General features: G+C 43.0%; 1 protein-coding gene across 1 annotated transcript in view; it reads left to right on the forward strand.

Annotated features, from left to right (window-relative positions):
* The window catches only part of LOC140232241 (complement C3-like), a 149290-nt gene that overhangs the window by 98977 nt on the left and 29666 nt on the right, over positions 1-20647 (forward strand). Inside the window, exons 26-27 of the mRNA XM_072312375.1 lie at positions 8334-8496; positions 19607-19693. Of these exons, the coding sequence (XP_072168476.1) occupies positions 8334-8496; positions 19607-19693 (250 nt within the window). The remainder of the gene's footprint in view (positions 1-8333; positions 8497-19606; positions 19694-20647) is intronic.

The raw sequence follows: 20647 nt of genomic DNA on the forward strand, positions 1-20647 counted from the left end.
GCCGGTGCTGTATCTTGAAACCGTACTCCGATACCAGCTCCAACCATCGTGCCAGCTGTCCTCTGGGGTCCTTGAGTCGAACCAACCACTGCAATGATCCATGGTCAGTGCGGATGATCAAGTGCCTTCCATAGAAATGTTGTCGGAACTGGTTGAGGAAGGCTACCACTGCCAGTAATTCCTTCCTAGTGACACAGTAGTTGACTTCCTCCTTACGTAACGTGCGGCTCCCGTACGCAATAACTCTCTCAGTTCCTCCCTGTACTTGCGACAGCACGCCTCCGAATCCATGCTGGCTGGCGTCTGTGTCCAAAATGTAGTCCGCTTCTGGGCAGGGATATGCCAGAATTGGAGGTGACACCAGTCGTTGCTTCAATTTGTCGAAAGCCTCCTGGCATTCCTCTGTCCAGAGAAACTTCTGGTTCTTTCTGGTGAGTTGGTGGAGTGGTCTAGCAATCGAAGCAATTCCTTCCACAAACTTCCGGTAGTAGGAGACCAGTCCTATGAAGCTCCGCACCTCTTTGACGCTGTTTGGTTTCGGCCAATTTTGGATGGCCGCGACCTTCTCTGGCTCCGTGGTTACCCCAGCAGATGAGACGATGTGCCCCAGGTATTCCACACTAGTGTGGAACAGTTGGCACTTAGCAGGTTTCAACTTCAGACCAGCCCCACGCAATCGCTGGAACACAGTTTTCAGTCGACCAAGCTCCTCCTCCACCGTCTTACCAAAAACAATGACATCGTCCAAATACACCAGTAGCGTCTCCCACGTCAGGCCCTCCATCACTCAATCCACTAGCCTCTCAAACGTGGCCGATGCATTGCATAGGCCAAAGGGCATGACCCGCCATGCGTACAGACCACCATTGGCAATGAATGCTGACTTCTTCTTGGCTTGTTCGTCCAGCTCCACTTGCCAATGGCCCGCTTGCCAAGTCGAGTGTAGAGAACCACTGAGCCCCACTCAGTGCGTCTAGTGTCTCATCGATTCTTGGTAGAGGGTATGCGTCCTTCAGCGTGATAGCGTTCAGCTGCCGGTAGTCCACACAAAAGCGCTTACTACCATCCTTCTTCCGTACGAGAACCACATTGGATGCCCAAGGGCTACTGACCCGTTCGATCAAACGCTGGGAGAGGAACTCGTTTAGCTGCTTGTCAATTTCCTGTCGTTGCTCCATTGGGTGCCGCCTTTGTGTTTGCCTCACTGGCCTAGCGTCGCCGGTAGAAATCGTGTGTTGCACCAAATCAGTTCTGCCCAGGTCCGTTGGCCCTTGGGAGAAGACATCAGGAAATTCGCACAGCAATTCGGCCACCAATGAGTGGTATTGCTGCGGAACCTCTTGGATACTACGATTTAGCAGCTCCGTCAAATGTGATGGCACCCCATCACTAGCTCGTACCCCACCGTCTCGAATCGCCTCCACATCTTCGGTATCACGTACTCCAGTCAAGCAGGCAACTGTCGTCCCTTTCTTTACTACCCTCTCTTCCTTCGTCGGATTGAAGACTCGTACTGGTAGTATCTCAGCGTCTGCTTCGATTACTGCTCGTGCTACCAGTAGTCCCTTATGTAGTAGCTCGGTGGAAGTTGTCGGTGCTTGTAGCAGACCAACCCCAGTCGCCTGTTGCCGTCTGTCCGCTACCTCCCCCTTTATCATGGCCTCATGGCCTGCTGGAACAGCCGTGGTTTCACTGGCAACTATTCTATGACAGAATGGTTGGCCCCGGTGGTCTCGGCATGGTATGATGGCCCATGGCGTCCGAATTCGTCTGCATCGAATTCGTCTGCATCAGGAAGTCCAACCCCAAAATTCCTTCACTGGTGACATTAGCTACCACTACTTCCAGCACGAACAGAAGCTCTCCCAGCTGGATCTCGGCCATGGTTTTACCCCTGGTCCCCAGTGGAGTACCGTCCGCCTGATGTACTATCCTGTCCACACTCTGCAGCGACGGCTTTCGTGCCTCTGCAATCATGTCATAAATGGTGGTAGATACGATTGACTGGGAGGAGCCCGTGTCGATCAAGAAGGTAATTGGCTGCCCGTTGATTTTGGAATTGATGAAGAGGTCCAGTCGTCTACCATCTGCGGTACCCAATGGTCGTGCCTGCTCCCTTCCAGCAGGTTGTGGTTGGAGAGCTGGACCAGTATCACCCTGCGCAGATACTGGTTCTCCCCCTTGGTTGCTGCTTACTGGTGGTGGTCTTTCCATTTGCCCATACGGACAATACCTCCACCCATGGCCCACCTGATTACAGTTGTAGCATCTTCTTGCATCCATGACGGGTGTATTGGAGACTGGCCGTCTTTGTGGAAAGGGGCAATCCTTCCAGTGCCCCATTTGGCCACAATTGAAGCACCTCTCATTCTGGTAGACTCCTGTTGGAAGAGCAGGTATCTTTCCCGTGTTGGCTGCTTTCTGGTTGGTAGACTCAGACCGTGCAATAAAACTTTCTACGGCCTTTGTCATCTTGCTGACTACTCCCTCAGCCTCCTTGGTGGTCCCCTCCTTTTGTTTTCCCCCGGTGTTCGTTAACACCCTACTGTAGCATGGTCCCCTTCCATCGCACCTTTCCGCCTCCATCTTTAGGAATGCCTCCGTGCTTAGTGCAGCCTCTATCGCCTCATCCAGCGTGCGAGGCTGCGCACGGAACATCCCCTCTCTTATTTCTGGCCTCACGACAGCATCCATGAAGTGTCCCCTAGCCAAACGGTCCTGCCCCGCCTCATCGAACTCTTGGTAGGCTAGAGCCGTCAGCTCCCGAATGCTCTGGCCCAGCTCTTGAAGTGACTCTTTGGGTCTGCGTCGCCTCGTTCTTAACTCCGCCAGAAACATCTCTGCCTTCCCTGTAGGACCAAATCGGTGTTTAAGTCGCCCCACCAGCTTCCGGTAGGTTAGTTTTCTCCCCGTTTGCTGCACCAGTACCTTAACTGCAGGACCTCTCATGCTGGCTGTCAGATACTGCAAAGCCTCCTCTTCTGACCACCCGTTTAGCCCAGCACATGCCTCGAAGTGGGTCAGGTAATCTAGAATTGGTCCCTTTCCGTCGTACCGGTCTGGTGTCATCCTCACCATCACATCACGACCCCTTTTGTGATGTTTGAATTGCCCCTCGTCCCACAATTCAGAGCGGCACCATGGGGTGCTGATTCTTATCGGGACTTCTCTCTCTGGTACCGGGTTGGTTGCCGCTGTCTCTCTGGTTCAATTTGATGCAGTCTGCCATTGCCTCATCTCCGCCCTTCTGTCAGCTGGAGGTGGGTAGTAATCGTCTTCCAACGTTATATCTGCCCTGCTACTGTCGGCCCAGCTTCCTCCTATAGCACCAGTCGTCCTCCCACTGCTGTTGGTACTGGTTTTAGCACCCGGAACGCCATATTGTGGTGGTGAAATACCAACCCTGCTTCTGGTCCCGTCAGCTGGCTCCACTCCACCAGTCCTTCTTGACGCTGGTGGTGGTGGCCGCCTCATCCCCATCTCAGCTCGAAGTTCGTCCATCATCCTCTCCACTTCTACCATCTCCGACTGCAGCTTTCTCCATAGCTGCGCTGATGACAGCTGCTTTGCCATGGCTGGTTCTAATTTCCCTGGTAGCGCTGGTTCTTTTATCCCTCTGGTAGCGCTGGTTCTTTCGATCCCACTGGTAGCGCTGGTTCTTTTATCCCACTGGTAGCGCTGGTTCTTTTATCCCTCTGGTAGCGCTGGTTCTTTCAATCCCTCTGGTAGCGCTGGTTCTTTTATCCCTCTGGTAGCGCTGGCTCTTTTATCCCTCTGGTAGCGCTGGTTCTTTTATCCCTCTGGTAGCGCTGGTTCTTTTATCCCACCCCTGACACCACGTGTGGCGAAGTTGTTTTAAAAAGCTGTTGTTGTGCTTCGCCGTAGAGATCCCACTCCTGACACCACGTGTGGCGAAGTTGTTTTAAGCTGTTGTTGGGCTTCGCCGGAGAGATCCCACTTCTGACACCATGTGTGGCGAATCCGGTCACAGGCATATATCCCTCAGTCCTGACACCGCATCGTAGAAAGGGGTAGATCCCTCTGGTCCTGACACCATATGTGTGTAGCGAATCACTTGTTTGGTGGTAGATGTGTGATGATGATTGATTGGTATCAAAATGGGGCCCTACGACGAACTTCGATCAGGATGGCCGAGATAGGCGTAAGTTCGTTTGGCCGCAATATACGGCCCAAGATACCAGTTAATTCTTGCTACCAATTCATTTCTACCTGTTATCTACCAGTTCTCCATCAACAGTCCAACATACCAGCTTCGCACTTTATCTACTAAATTACATCTACCAATATCTTTACCACCAGTCACCACCAAGGTCCACTCACCTGCACTCGCTCAGGATTCTTTGGTAGGAAAGATTACTCTTCCAGTCACTCCTTGGTAGAACGTTCAACAGGTAGTATTTAATTCGCGAATACTTCTGTACAAACAACAGTCCAACTCGTTTCCGCAATACATGTCCACAGTTCACAACGCAGACCCGATCCCGTAACTTCCAAGTCCCGAACTTCCAGTCCCGTCCCGGCCTTATCCGTCTCAACTCGACCGCTATGTACGTTTCATACACAGATCTAGGCTTGGCTAGCAATCAGGAACACACTATCCTGACCATCGCCTTCACTAGTCTGTTTGTACACAGCTCGAGCTTTGACAGCTCGATCCAACTCAACACGTATTAGACGTGCCTACCTTATCCGTCCCAACTCGACACCAAAACCAAATCTTAATTACCGAATTATATTTTTACTCAATAATTGTTAGCGTTTTTAATCAATATTTCCACCACTAAAACACCAATCTTGGGGAGCGATTCTAACCAAAACCCTACAAATTTGGTCTCAAATTACTGGTATCTATTACCTCTCTTTGAATCTTAAATTATCTTACCCCCCTAATGCCCTTATCTTACGTAATAACCATAAATCTGACCAAAACCATGACTTTTGGACCTTGCCTATACCAACGTTACTACCAACAACGATCGATTACACCTTCATACAATCGATAGTGACAAATCAATACACAGCTTATTGTATACAGGCCATACAGCGGAATTGATCGATTTCGCTACAATGTATATATATATATACTAGGTGTTTCGTTTCAAAAAACATTTCCCAGTTTTGATCATTAATAGTTCAAAAACTATTCATCCGATAAAATTGCCATTGATATGAGTAATAGCTGAATAGTGTACAATTTTGTTGAAGGGGGTTTAAATATGAAAGCATAAATCAGTTTCATGAAATTCATGATTAATTTCACAGTTAGGTTCCAGATTTTGCTCTATTTTCAACCCTCTGAACAAAACTTTCACTTTGCACAGGGGTCAATGGGTGTGTATGGGAGTGTGTGGTTAACACCCTGACAATGGTCCTGAACAATGGCCAGGGTTTGAATGCTTCATTATCATTCATGAGAAATTCCACTATCACAACTAGTCTTTATTCAGCCTCTGGCAGTATCTGTGTAAAGTCACTTCACTGAGATGCCATTCCAATGGATTTTGAAGCAATCAAAGTATCGCGAAGTGATTTAAGTCATTCAAGGGATTGGAATATTGGTGTTGTCCTTGATGATGATGATAATGACAATGATCGTGATAATGATGATGTAAATGATAGTGATGATTATGATGATAACGATAATAATGATAATTATAACAATGATGTTGATGATGAGAAATAATGACGGTGATGATAATGTTGCTGCTGCTGATGGTAATGATAATCATGACAGTGACAGTGATGGTGATGATGATAATAATGATAATAACGCCGATTTTGCTATTGGCAGTGATGATGATGTTGCCCCAGCATGTTACAGTGGGAAAAATGCATTAAATGAAATCAATATTCTTTTTTTTAATGAATATTCAAACTCACTGGCATTCTTAAGATAACCACAGTATTCTCAGGCTATTTGCTGTATTCGATATTAGATAATGAAATAAAGTGAAAATTATTTTGTTTGTGATTTTTTTTTTGTAATAAAGAAATGACAGTTAAACTAATTTACTGTATCTACTCTTTCTTATCTCAGTATTATGAATTAAAAAATAAGTTAACTGTATTTACATTTTCCCATCTTAGAATTAATTTAAAGAATTGACAGTTGACTGTGTATTTACATTTTCCTATCTTGGAATTAAATTAAAGAATTTACAGTTTACGGTATAGTAGGCCTACCTATATTGTACTATCTTGGAACTAAGTGGCTTTTATAACGCTAGGATGCAACTGAAACGAAATTTAAAGTGGTAAAGATAAACGCTTAAGTGCACTAACATTTAAAACCTCCCACTCTCCACTTGTCTTCCCCCAATATCAATACACTTTTGAAGTCTGTGGCGAAATGCCCTGAAAGCAGGGGAAGACTTCTGCATGAAGTCAGGGTCACCCTCTAAGCCCGTCACAAACATCAACAATTGTTTGACGCAATTCATCAAGGTCCTTTTGGCCGTCGAACATACACCAACACCTTTAGATATCCCCACAATTAGAAAGAAGTCACAAACTGTGAGGTCTGGACTTCTTGGGGGCCATTCTCTATGGAGCTGAAGACCAACAGTTCTCTCCGGGAATGTCTCCTGCAACCAAGCCCTATACCACCTGCGCGAGTACGGTGTGGTGTTGCTTATCTTGCATGAAAACAGCATGCGCGATATCTTCTCCCATCAAAGCTTGGAGTTCTGGGAGAAAGTAGTCTTGCAGCATTTGGAGATAATATGTTTCTCCATTCACATTCCCGTCAAAGAAAAACGGACCTATCAGCATAGAGGCAGATATTACACACCACACAACTACTGAGGGAGGATTTAACATTGTCTGAGTATGATGGTGTTGTGGTTTGTTGTCAGGTGTTGCCCAGATGATGGCATTATGGGTCGCAACATGCCCATCCAGATGGTATCGACTTTCATCAGACATGATAAAATAAGGCAGATTACCAGGAGTAACAAACGCTAAAAGCTGACGGCATAATGCAACCCTTCTGGGCAAATCATTAGGTGTTACATGATGGAGGAACTGAAGATGATAGGGCCTTGCATGAATATCCTGCTTAAGGATTCTCCTGACTGAGCTACATGAAGTATCTTCCTAAGAGAGGATACTCTGCCTTCATCCAAAATCGTCTGAATTTGTCTTTGTGTATCATTTGTGTATTTTTCCACCTGTTCAAAATAGTCCCATGTTTTGTAAATTTGTTGATGATGTTTCTGATGCTCCTTCGTGAGGGGTATTGGCCAAACACCTGCCGATACTGTCGTTGAGTCGCGACAGTGCTCTCCCTACTTCTCATAAACGAAATTACAATGAATACCTTCTGTTCTGTCGTAAACATGGTGACAGGAAGCAAAGAAAATCAATTAGAGTATACACGTGTGAATATGGAGCCTTAAATAAATCTGCTGAGAAACAAATCGCCCCAGGTAAAAATGCTGCTGATCTCTTTGTATCGAAGAAGCGATTTGTCAGACTATTAGTAGACAGTTGTATTAAAATGAAGAACTCTAGATTATTTATGCTTATTTATATCCCAAATTTAGTGATATGTGAAGCAAAATTTGAAAATGATTGCCAGCTGGAGTGAAATGTGGTGTTTGCAAGCACATGAAAACATGTTCTTACTTTTTCCATGTGCATACATTTTACCCTTTACCGTGCATGAATTCAGACTAGCCGTGCCCAGGGCAATCCTCATGAATTATTGATTAAGCATTCATGTGCCTGGGAACGCGAGACTGACGCCTAGTCAACAGGTGGTTCAGGCATGTCATTGTTCAGGGCCATTGTCAGCACACACTCACATACACATCATTGGTTCCTGGGCAAAGTTCAATTTTTGCACACAGGGTTAAAATTTGACCAAAATCTGAAACCTTACTTCAAAATCAATCCTAGATTTAATGAAACTGATTTATGCTTTCACAGTCAAATCACCTCCAACAAAAGTGTACACTATTCAGCTATTACTCATATCAATGACAGTTTTATCGGATGATTAGTTTTGGAACTATAAATAATCAAAAGTGGGAAATGTTTTTTGAAACACCTAGTGTGTGTGTATATATATATATATATATATATATATATATATATACACATATATATATATATATATATATATATGTTTATATATCCGTTGGGTATATATCCGTCGGGAATATATAGTTTGTTTAGGATTAATGAAAACTGCTCGATGCTGTAAAGCAGAGCAGATTAGGCGTACATGTGCTTTTGCGTCTTTGTGGCGATCTTCAGTCAGTCTGCCTGAGGATCGCCTCAGCGTTTTTTGTTTGCTTGTTTTTATGCAGGCTCACCGCTTTCGTAGTGAAAGTGTTCAGTCAGGCAGACGGGATTGCTTCAGTGAAGCGGGAAGACGTTCTCAAGAGTGTGCAGTGGTTGATACGGCAAAACCAAAATGTAAACGATGGCGCATTCGAAGAGAATTATGCCGTCCGCCACAGAGAAATGATTGTAAGTCATTGTTTCAAAATATTTAATGTATTGTATCTTGGCAAACACCAACGCAATGATTATTTTGTGAATGATATAGTCCTTTCTACTCGTCAAATTAACGTAATCGAGTCAAAGTAAGCTGGTGACTTTTGTTCGAATAATGACAGAACATGTATATCAATGATGGTATATAAGTGTTAGAATGATATTATTATTATTATTACTATTATCTCTATCTTCACAAGATATCTCTTGGAGATTAATATCACGTCAAGTTCCATCCTGGAACCTTAGACTTCCAGTACTTTTCTCAGGATTCGTGCCGTCCCCAGCAATGCTGCTTTTTGGAGCGTTTGCACTCGATCTGGCACACCAACATCGTCCAAGTGCCGTCGCAGCTGCTTTGGCGTTGTTCCGAGTGCTCCAACGACAATAGGGATCACCTTCGTTCTCATATTCCACAGGCGGCGAAGCTCTCTGGCAAGGTCTTGGTACTTCTCTATCTTTTCCTTCTCCTTCTCGGCTACTCTGCTGTCTCCCGGTACCGCGACATCGACGATTGTGCACATCTGTCGAGCCCTTTCTACGACGATTATATCCGGACGCCTGTGCTGGATGACATTGTCAGTTTGAACATCGAAATCCCACAGGATTTTAACTTGATCATTTTCACAAACTTTCTGTGGTTCGTGCATATACCATTTGCCCTTACGAAAAAGTCCTGTGGTACTCCTGTGGTAATTACCACAGGACGGTACCACAGGACAGTACCACAGGACAGTACCACAGGAAAGTACCACAGAACAGTACCACAGGAATTGTCCTGTGGTATTTTGGGACATACCACAGGACAGTACCACAGGAATTCCTGTGGTATTTTGGGACGTACCACAGGGCAGTACCACAGGAAAGTACCACAGGACCGGTACCACTGAACAGTACCACAGGACAGTACCACAGGAATTCCTGTGGTATTTTGGGACGTACCACAGGGCAATACCACAGGAATTCCTGTGGTATTTTGGGACGTACCACAGGGCAGTACCACAGGACTAGTACCACAGAACAGTACCACAGGAACTGTCCTGTGGTATTTTGGGACAGTACCACAGGTCGATCATTACCACACAGCATTACCACAGGGCAGTACCACACAGCATTTCCATGGTACCACAGGAGAGTACCACACAGGATAGATCGAAAAAAAAAATCTGGGAGAATTTTAGCCACATATCAAGGAATATTCGTGATAGGTGAGTGATGGATTTCAGGACAAACATGGCCCTACTTAATAACCTGTCCTACTCCTAACATATAACCTCAAACGAGAGTCTAATGGCCAAGTGCCAATCTAGTCCTATAATAGATCTATGTAGTCATATTCTATTCCTAGGTAGCCATCGACCGTATCAGTACACATATATATGGCCGTCTATCCGTAAAGCATTAAGGCATGGTTACTAACTCGATTATACTTTATTATCAAGATATGAAATTACACTTTCATAACGATATCTATGATATTGGGAATAACATAACATAATTAGGCAATCTTTCATAAAGTTCAAAGTAAGTTCCATCATTAATACTTTGACTTTTTAAGTCATATATGTATTTACTAAAATCTAGAGTGCTTTTTATGAATATTCATGAGCTATGTAAAAATTTGTACCACAGGAGTACCACAGGAGTACCACAGGAGTACCACAGAAGTCCTTCTGAAATTTCTCATGCTTTACATCAGCACTTTCACTAAATAGGTAATACTGTAGGAGTATAGGAAAGGATAAGTAATGGCAAATCAATTGTTATAATTCACAGCATAAGTCATCTATCAATTAATTGAGGAATATTAATATGTGCTTTTTTGTTTGTATTTTTGTTATAGATTTCAGTCGATTCTGCCTTACAATTTTCCTGTGTGGTACTCCTGTGTGGTACTGCTGTTTGATATTCTCCTGATGTGATAGTCCTCTGGTATAAAATGTTAAGAGAAAAAAAAAAGAATATCCTGTAGCATTTTTCTGTGGTACTTACAAATGTAATTTGCTGTGTGGTACTTCTGTGTGGAATAGCACCATATTATGATTTTCCTGTGGGAATTTGGACAGTTCCTGTGGTACTCTCCTGTGGTATACATCGAAAATTACCACAGGAATTCCTGTCGTACTGTCCTGTGGTACATCCCAAAATTCCACTGGACAATTCGTGTGGTACTGTCCTGTGGTACGTCCCAAAATACCACAGGACAAGTCGTGTGGTACTGTCCTGTGGTACTATCCTGTGGTACTTTCCTGTGGTACTGTCCTGTGGTACTGCCCTGTGGTACTGCCCTGTGGTACTGTCCTGTGGTACGTCCCAAAATACCACAGGGCAAGTCGTGTGGTACTAGCTGTCCTGTGGTACTATCCTGTGGTACTGTCCTGTGGTATGTCCCAAAATACCACAGGACAAGTCGTGTGGTACTGTCCTGTGGTACTATCCTGTGGTACTGTCCTGTGGTACTGCCCTGTTGTACGTCCCAAAATACCACAGGACAAGTCGTGTGGTACTGTCCTGTGGTACTATCCTGTGGTAGTTTCCTGTGGTACTGTCCTGTGGTACTGCCCTGTGGTATTGTCCTGTGGTACTGTCCTGTGGTACGTCCCAAAATACCACAGGACAAGTGTGGTACTGTCCTGTGGTACTTTCCTGTGGTACTGTCCTGTGGTACTGCCCTGTGGTACGTCCCAAAATACCACAGGACAAGTCGTGTGGTACTGTCCTGTGGTACTATCCTGTGGTACTGTCCTGTGGTACTGTCCTGTGGTACTGCCCTGTGGTACTGTTCTGTGGTACGTCCCAAAATACCACAGGACAAGTCGTGTGGTACTGTCCTGTGGTACTATCCTGTGGTACTGTCCTGTGGTATGTCCCAAAATACCACAGGATAATTCCTGTGGTACTGTCCTGTGGTACTATCCTGTGGTACTTTCCTGTGGTACTGTCCTGTGGAACTGCCCTGTGGTACTGTCCTGTGGTACGTCCTAAAATACCACAGAACAAGTCGTGTGGTACTGTCCTGTGGTACTATCCTGTGGTACTTTCCTGTTGTACTCTCCTGTGGTATGTCCCAAAATACCACAGGACAATTCATGTGGTACTGTTGTGTGGTATACGTCCCAAAATACCACAGGACAATTTGTGTGTATACTGTCTTGTTGTACTGTCCTGTGGTACTGTCCTGTGGTACTTTCCTGTGGGAATGTCCTGTGGTACTGCCCTGTGGTACATCCCAGAGTACCACACAGTTCCTGTGTTAACATATATTTGTGTGGTACATTGTGTGGTACCAACCAGTACCACAGGGAGTACCACATGAGCCTGTAAAACAGTACCACACAGTTCCTGTGGTAACATTTATTTATGTGGTATATTGTGTGGTACTGACAAGTACTACAGGGAGTACCCTACAAGCCTGTGATACAGTACCACACAGTTCCTGTGGTAACATTACAAGTGTGTGGTACATTGTGTGGTACCGACAAGTACCACAGGGAGTACCACAGGACTTTTTTGTTAGGGTGCTCTCACATGGTATTTCATGTTTTCTGCAAAGCTCCCAGTGAACGACTTGTGCCAGTTTGTCATGTCGTCTTTTGTACTCCTTTTGCGCCAATTTACTACAGCCACAAACGATATGTTGCACTGTCTCGTCTCTTTCTCGGCATATCCTGCATGTGGCATCCACATCTCTCTTCTGTATCTTGGCTTTCAGAGCATTTGTTGACAGTGCTTGCTCTTGGGCAGCGATGATCAGTCCTTCTGTCTCCTTCTTCAGTTCTCCTTTCTTCAGCCATAACCATGTGTCATTACTGCTGATGTTCTCCGTCTCTCTGCAAAACTGCCCGTGCAGCTGCTTTTCTCTCCACTTTGCAGATCTTTCTGTTCGTTTCTAGCTTTTGAAAGTAAGTGGATCAATGGCGTTTACATTATTTCCACTTTCAACCAGAACGGCTCGAAGGAGTTTTTCCTCACTGCTGTTTATGTAATTGTTGAGGCTGATTTGCTCCATTTCAACGCAATCTGACGCACTCACGAGCCCTCGGCCTCCTTCTTTCCTTGGCAGGTACAACCTGTCGACATCAGCACTCATTTGGTGGGTTTTGTAGATCGAGAGCATCTTTCTTGTCTTCCGATCCATACCAGCCAGTTCCGCCTTCGTCCATTCGACCACTCCTCCTGTGTATCTCAAAACTGCTACCGCCCAGGTGTTTAGAGCTGTGATCACGTGTCCGCCATTTAAGTGTGATTTTAGTACACTTTTTACACGTGAGAAGTACTCCTTCGTCACAGACACTTTGATAGCATTGTTCGAGACATCATCAGATTCCAACACTCCGAGGTATTTGTAATTCTCTCCTTCCTCCAAACTCTGTAGTATTCTTCCATCGGGGAGTGGTATTCCTGCACTCTTCACTCGTCTCCCTCTCTTCATAACCAGGGTAGCGCACTTGTTGATGCCGAAGTCCATGCCGATGTCTTTGCTGACCAGACGAACCGTTTGAACTAGCTTGTCGCACTGCTTCTCGTCTTTACAAAAGAGCTTAAGGTCGTCCATGAACAGCAGATGATTGAGGGAGCCATGATTTCCTCCGAGGTCATAACCGGCCGATACATTTCGCAGAACGCTTGTAAGTGGAATGAGTGATATAACGAAGAGGAGAGGTGACAGTGAGTCCCCTTGGAATATTCCTCGTTGTATTCTCACCTGACCAAGATCTTTGCCATTCGATGTGAGGGTTGTGCACCATGCCTTCATAGAATTTGTCAGTAAAGCTCGGATGTTATCTGCAAGTTCGAACATTTGCAAGCATTCATCGATCCACGAATGAGGCACCATATCATAAGCCTTCTTATAATCGATCCAGGCTACACACAGGTTGGTCCTCCTTCTCTTGGAATTTCTCATCACCATTTTGTCAATTAGTAGTTGGTCTTTAGTTCCTCTGCACCCTCGCCTCCCACCTTTTTGTTCGACAGGGAACAAGTCCTTCCCTTCAATGAAGCAATACATCTCATTCGCTATGATGCTAGTCATTAACTTCCACATCATGTTTAAACAAGTTATGGGTCTGTAATTTGAGGCAACATTACCTTTGGATTTGTCCTTCATGATGAGGACCGTCCTGCCTGTGGTCATCCAGTGGGGAACCTCCCCGCTCTCTAGAGCAAGCTGTAGTTGCTTTGCTATTCTCTCATGGACTGCCGTGAAATGTTTGATCCAAAATCCATGCACTGCGTCTGGTCCTGCTGCTTTCCAGTTCGGCATTTTGCTCAGTTGTTTCTTCACTTTTTGTGTATCAATGAAGATGTTTTCTTGTTTCTCGACATGCTTGAGCTGTCTCTTGACATCTTTTAGCCATTGTGCATCCTTGTTGTGTTCAACTGGATTACCCCAAATCTTACCCCAGAATTGTTGACATTCGACTGGGTCTGGATGTTCCTCCTGGTGATTTCTAGTACCACTCAATTCCTCATATAATCTCTTCTGGTTCGTCTTGAAGAGTTTGTTCTGTCTGAATTGCGTTACACGTTGCTGGTATCGTTTTACCTTGGCAGCCTTCGCCGTCACACGCTGCTTGAGCTCTTCAGTGACGACAGTCCTCCCTTTTTCTTTTACGTTGTACCTTTTCTCAATTTGAGATAGTCCTCTGATTTTCTTACAGTGCCTCTTTTCGCTCTCAGTCAGTTTACTTATAGCAGCCCTCATCTCCGTTATTTGTCCCTCCAGCCGTCTTTTCCACCATGGCTCAGTTTTATTAACTTTCTGCTTAGAATGCACTTTAAATCCAAGATCTTCAGTTACAACTTTGGCTGCAGCATAAAGTAGAGCGTCTGTGTCTGTTATGCATGTGGTATCGATGGTGTCCAATACTTCGTTAACGTCCCTAACATGTCCCATCAGCTTGCGTTTGTCTACTGAATTGAGAGCTGGTAGCTTTCTTCTTTGAGAATCTGTCATATATTCCAAGATTCTCGACCTTATTATTGTTTTTTCTTCAGAGAGTTCGAATTCAATTCGTGATGCTTCCGTATCTGCCCCCATCTGTTCATTGTCCTCATCACTAGCGTGGAGCGTGGTATTTGGAGCACAGTTATCATTTATGGGTCTATTATTCTGCAATGTATCGTTACTTGTATCCCCAGTCTGCTCCACCTCTCTCTTCATCTCCTCCAACTCGACTTCAGAGAACCATCGATTTACTCTTATAGCTCTGACTTGATCAGCTAATCTCTGCTCTGATATTGCAAAGAGTTCTTCCTCGTCCCAAAAGCGCTTCATGCGCTGTCGATAACCTCTCTTCCTTGGCTCACTTTTAAAGTAACACTTCATTACAACTTTGTTGGTTGTTCTACTCCACTTTCGTCTCTGCACATTGTCAATCATTTCCTCATGTTGATCATGGTCAGTGTTTTGTTTACGTTCAGGAGACGCCTGACCATCCACGTCTCTCCTGACGGGTGAGAGACGGTTCATAGAACCAGACTCATATCCACCGTTAGATGAATTATCTTTTACAGTCGTTATATCCATCACTGTTATCGAGTGAGATTAAATAGGTGTGGACTCACCTAACTCAGGCGTGAACTGGGGTCCATTCTCTCAGTAGGCAGGATACAGCAGGCAACTTTCAGCACTCTGATGCTTCAGGTTCGAGTGATTATGCCACAAAATATCACTTTTTGTTACTTGTAATCGTTGATTGTATATCACACAGAATCCTCGTATCCAACCCGGGTGCGCGTGATGTTTCCTCCCGGGTGCGCGTAGGCTTTCAGTCTGTTGGTTGCGCAGTGTTTTCTTCCTGCGCGCGAGTGTTCAATTCAAATATTTCCAACCCTGAAAATGTGACAGTAATCACCTTTTTCCTGCTTCCAGAGAGATCAACACCAAAAAAGGTCCAGATGAGCGTGATCTTGATATCAAATGCAGTCCAATGGTACCTATTTTGGAATATGTTGATGAATGTAAACCCCTTTTCGAGATGGTATTTTAAGAGCCTGAGAAACACGCCTGCTCCCGTTAAGCGTACGTATTATTATATATTATATATTATTATTATTATTATATATTATATATTATTATTATTATTATTATTATTATTATTATTATTATTATTATCATTATTATTGTTATTATTATTATTATCTTAGCAGATTGGGCTGCCCTTTATTCAATTCAATACTGCATTCAAACAATCTTTCACGAGTTAGGAAAGGAAATTATAAAAGTCAATGCCGTTGTTTGTTCTATCTTTCTCTGTATGTTTTCATTTATACTTACATAATTATCTATTGCGACGAATTTTCTGGGTGCGTTCGTGATGAGAGTTGTGGCTGCATGGTATGGATGGCTAGAGTTCAAATTGTGATTTCGCGCACACGCATATCCCATACAATTTGTCGTAGAGGAGAGAAAATTAATTACTAGAGAAGTATCGAGTGCACTTTGTTCGTATTTTATTAAGAGAAGACATCATGTTCTGACAAGACATGCAAGACGAGCGTCGATACAACATCACACATGTAACGGCGAAACATTAAAAGGCTAACACATCATGCGGTCTCGAGCTACTCGCTCCTAGTCCAGTCTCGTAAAAGCAAAGCGAAAAGGGAATCCCCGTAATTGCCAAAACAGACGTTTACATACGATCTACGTGTATACCTGGGATGTCGCGTGCCGAAAGCTGAGCGATCCAGTTGCCATGCGAACGATGTGTAACTGGGTCATCCAGTTTCCCAAAGAAGGCAGAGGCGCGTGGATGTATAAAGGGCTTTTTACACTTGTGTTTCTTAACCCCGGACTTTCTCTGACCCAGGACTATCGTTAGTCCCGTACCAATTTTTTCAGCTTTTTACACTCGCCAATTAGTCCCGTACTATCTCTTGTCCGGGGCTAAGGAGAAAACTGACCTTTTTACACTCGTATTTCTTAGCCCCGGACTTTCCAAACCACATGAATATTCATAATTACGCTGTGTGCTGTACACGTACACGCACGCACCGGCAGCACCTGATTACCTCGTTTCTGATTGGTCAGTGAGGGTCGGACTTCGTCTCCGTCGCTTAGCCCAGGATTATCTTTTCGTTCTGTTTACACTCACTTGCTTGGCACCGCAATTGCGGTGCTAGCACCGCAATCGCGGTGCTAACCCCTGCTATTTTGCAGGGCCAGATAGTACCGTACTATCGGTGGGGCTAGCCCACTTTGGCAAAAACGAGTGTAAACAGAAAGTGGGCTAAGGATAGTCCCGTACCAACGGTGGGGCTAAGGCCCCCCCTTAGCCCCACCGTTGGTCCGGGGCTAAGCAAAATTTTGCAAGTGTAAAAAGCCCTTAACTGGGTCATGACCTATCTTTCTGAGATCAAGTCGGCCTGGTCTATATTCAAGCTTGGTCAAGAAAGGGCAATTTTAGAATCAAGGCGGACTGATCTAGTGAGTATGCAACTGGATCAGCTATTTGGTATCGGGCCGAACTAGTTCTATGGATGGAGAATCAGATCAGGGATGCATTATTAGATGAAATTGTAACAGTTCGAAACATGATGGTATCAGCATTTAACAATCACATCGAAGGGGTCAAACAGGATTCGTAAATGTACATGACGAAATAATATAGATGAATTGTGGTACACAACATAAGCGTATGCAGCATTATTAATCTTCCAAAAACCGTCACACCATTTATCTATCTATTTATCTATCTATTTAGAGAGCATTATAAGAATGTTCTCATTCGATTTTTGTATTGAGAATACGATCGATACAAACCTGATGAATTCCATGACTATGTTATAGTGCGTATATCTTATTGTCGGTTCATTCTTACACTCCTCGCCATGCTAGCGATGGATATTGTCACTGCCATAGTAGTAGTAATGATGATGATGATGATTATGATGATAATAATAATAATAATAATAATAATAAGAAGAAGAATAAGAATACATTACATTTGTAAAGCGCTTAATACAGCCTTTAAAGCGCAAAAGAGAAAACACGAAAGGAAAAATGAAAAAAAAAGAGATAATTACAGACAAGTGAAGACACAAGAATAACATGACATTAATCAAGTGTGTGCAAGTAAATAAACACATACAATAATTGGGTTACAACCAACACATTAACTTAGGGGAGGCAAAGGGAAGGAATCAGCATGGAAAAAAGATAAGTTTTTGAGGAGTGCCTTAAACGATTCTACTGATGGGGCTTGTCGTATATGAATTGGTAGATCATTCACAAGCTTTGGTACAATAACCGCGAATGAGCGTTCTACGCTAACTCTGTCTCCTTGCTGCAATTTCAGTATGATTCATAGAAGTGTGCCTGCACGTTACGTTATCAGAAATTTTGATCCTGAAAATATTGGGTGAGGGGAGAAACATATCATTATTTCCCCGGCCCCCGAAAAAAAAAAAAGATCCGAGGTATGATATTAAAACGAAAAAATAAATAAAATGTCAATGACATATTGTTAGCAAACGCTGCGGTTAGCGATCAAAAACTGCCAATATTACAATTTTTCCGTCGCGTGCCTTAAAAATCAAGTCCAACTATAAGTTAGTCTTATAAAGAAGAGTAAAATCTAACAAGCTGAACGGTAAAAATTTGAATGAAATCGGATAAAAAATAAGAAAGTTATGACATTTTGAAGTTTTGCTAATTTCTGCAAAACAGTTCTTGTACACTGGATATGAACTTGCAAATTAGTGAGCTAACCATGTCATTACCTCACAATTTTCTATTGATACGTGAACGAAAAAAAAAAATAAAATGGTGAACGTTGTTGTCATTACAGTCTGAAACATAATGTTATTCCTGGCTGAATAACTTCAAAATATAGTGATCAGTTAGATATACCAAGATTTTAGCCTTGGGCATGATTGCGTTTTAGTGAAAAAAAAAATGGAAATTTTATTTCTAAATCTTATGTATAGACTCCAAACTTTATGGACAGTTGCGAGGGAATGGCATGCTTGCTTTTCCATTTGCATAATCATTCATAATGACCGTTCAAGAACTGTTTCCTGAAAAATAAAATTGCGAAACTTCAAAATGTCATAATTTCGTTATTTTCACCCGATTTCGATCAAAATCTTACCGTTAAACTCGTAATATTTTACTCTTTCTTATCAGTTTGACTTATATATTTAGACTGGATTTCCCATTTAATATGCACCATCTTTATAGACGTTAAAAGTATAAACAGTGATGGCGCACACAAGGATAGAGAACGAGGAAACTATGATTTAGCCCTTACAGTTTCCCTGGAATAATCTACTTTTCTTATTTTTTTTAAATTTGTATCTTCCAAATATTTCACCAAGAGAGTCCACCAGATCATTGAATTTCAATTCTGTAAATGAAAAAGCTCCCACGTACACCCTTCCTCACTCGGTCGCTCCGTCCCTCACGCATATCCTCAAGTTTTGGCCCGACCCCCCCCCCCCCCCCATTCCCTAGAAAGGATCGACGCCCTCATTATTAAAAGAATGTTGAAATTTTGTGAGTGCACGTGAAAAGAGATGACGGACATTTCTGTTTAGATTTTGAATTTTGCTTGGAAACATCATTTAAGCTTGACATCCGCATTCTTTTTATTTCACAGTCTCTTTAGTGTTAATCTACAGCTGTATAGTAACCTGGGAAGGAACAGCAATGCTGCAAAGAACACGGTGTCCCACAGTGTCTTCACAGTGTATTCACATAGTCTATGCGAAAACGCTCGAATTTAACAGTGTGAACATTATTTCACAATGTGGTGTGATTTTTCACAGGGTATTCACATATAGTAATATTCTGTTTCACACTGTGAATCGATTTCACATATAGTAATATTCTGTTTCACACTGTGAATCGATTATTCACACAGTAAATTGATGATTCACGAGTGTCTACACTGTTTTAAACGCTCGAATTTAACAGTGTGAAGAGATTTAACACTGTGTTCACAATGTGTTCACTTTGTGGGACACTGTATTCTATCCAGTAGAGAGTAGAAAACAAAAGTTAGATGACATTCAAGTTGTCAAGTCGGAGAGGGTAATAATAAATTACTATCTGCTCCCTTTCTGTTCTACACAGGGTGCTGTCACAGGCCCAATATCCATGACTGCCTTTGTTCTCATTTCGCTCCTGGAATCTCGACAGTTTCTGGAACCTGAAATTGCGGTAAACACCAATGTTCTACCTTTTGTGTATACCTTGAAATTCATATAGATGTATAATGTGTAAATGTTAATATACAGCAGGAATATACGTGTGAATGCATGTAAATAGCTATATTTTTTTTTTAAATTCTAAAGTAGGTCCATCATCAGATAGAGCAAAATAAAACGTTTGCAGTCATACTTCACTTGTTACATAACGAGGTATATTCTTGTATCTGTGATTGAAATTTCTCATATTTTATTATGGTTTCCTTTGCTTTTCAGCAACTTTATTCACACATATACCTCAAAGTTAAACAAATGGGGTTCACTCGTAGGGCCATTTCCCGAGATGACGTGGCGTGTCGTTCCATGCATTGGCGACACTTTTGACAGGGGTTAGTGTATTTATAGCAGGTGTAACAATTTAATTTTCAATTCAATTCATTTTACTTTCATTTTTCTTTTTCCAACAAAACATATTTAGAAAGAATTAATCAGGAATGCTATCATAAACGTTAACACTCGACTTTGCAAAGGATAAATGATACAGATAAACATAAGAATGCATGCTGGCAAAAATACAAAGTTAAGCTGCAGTTGAGAAAAAAAAAAGAGAATTGAGAGATCCACTAAATAGAAAACTTGTATATTGTGAACCACACACACACACACACACACACACACACACACACACACACAAACTTATTGAATACTTTTTTTTTTTTGCAAATACTTATCACAAGATAAGATTTAAGACAGGACGGAACAAGACAGGAGAAACACAACATGACCCGACTTGACAGAATAGATGGAAAGAATGGAAGAAAAGAAAAGAAATCCTTTGAAATAGGAATGATACTCCTTGCACGATTGGTATCAGATGATATAGTATTGGTGTAGATGAGGATTCGGCTTTTAACTTTTTACGAGATACCAAGAAACCACTTACAAAATAGGACAGAGAATACCATTT

The sequence above is a fragment of the Diadema setosum genome, chromosome 8 (assembly GCF_964275005.1).
Source record: "Diadema setosum chromosome 8, eeDiaSeto1, whole genome shotgun sequence".
Taxonomy (NCBI): Eukaryota; Metazoa; Echinodermata; class Echinoidea; order Diadematoida; family Diadematidae; genus Diadema; species Diadema setosum.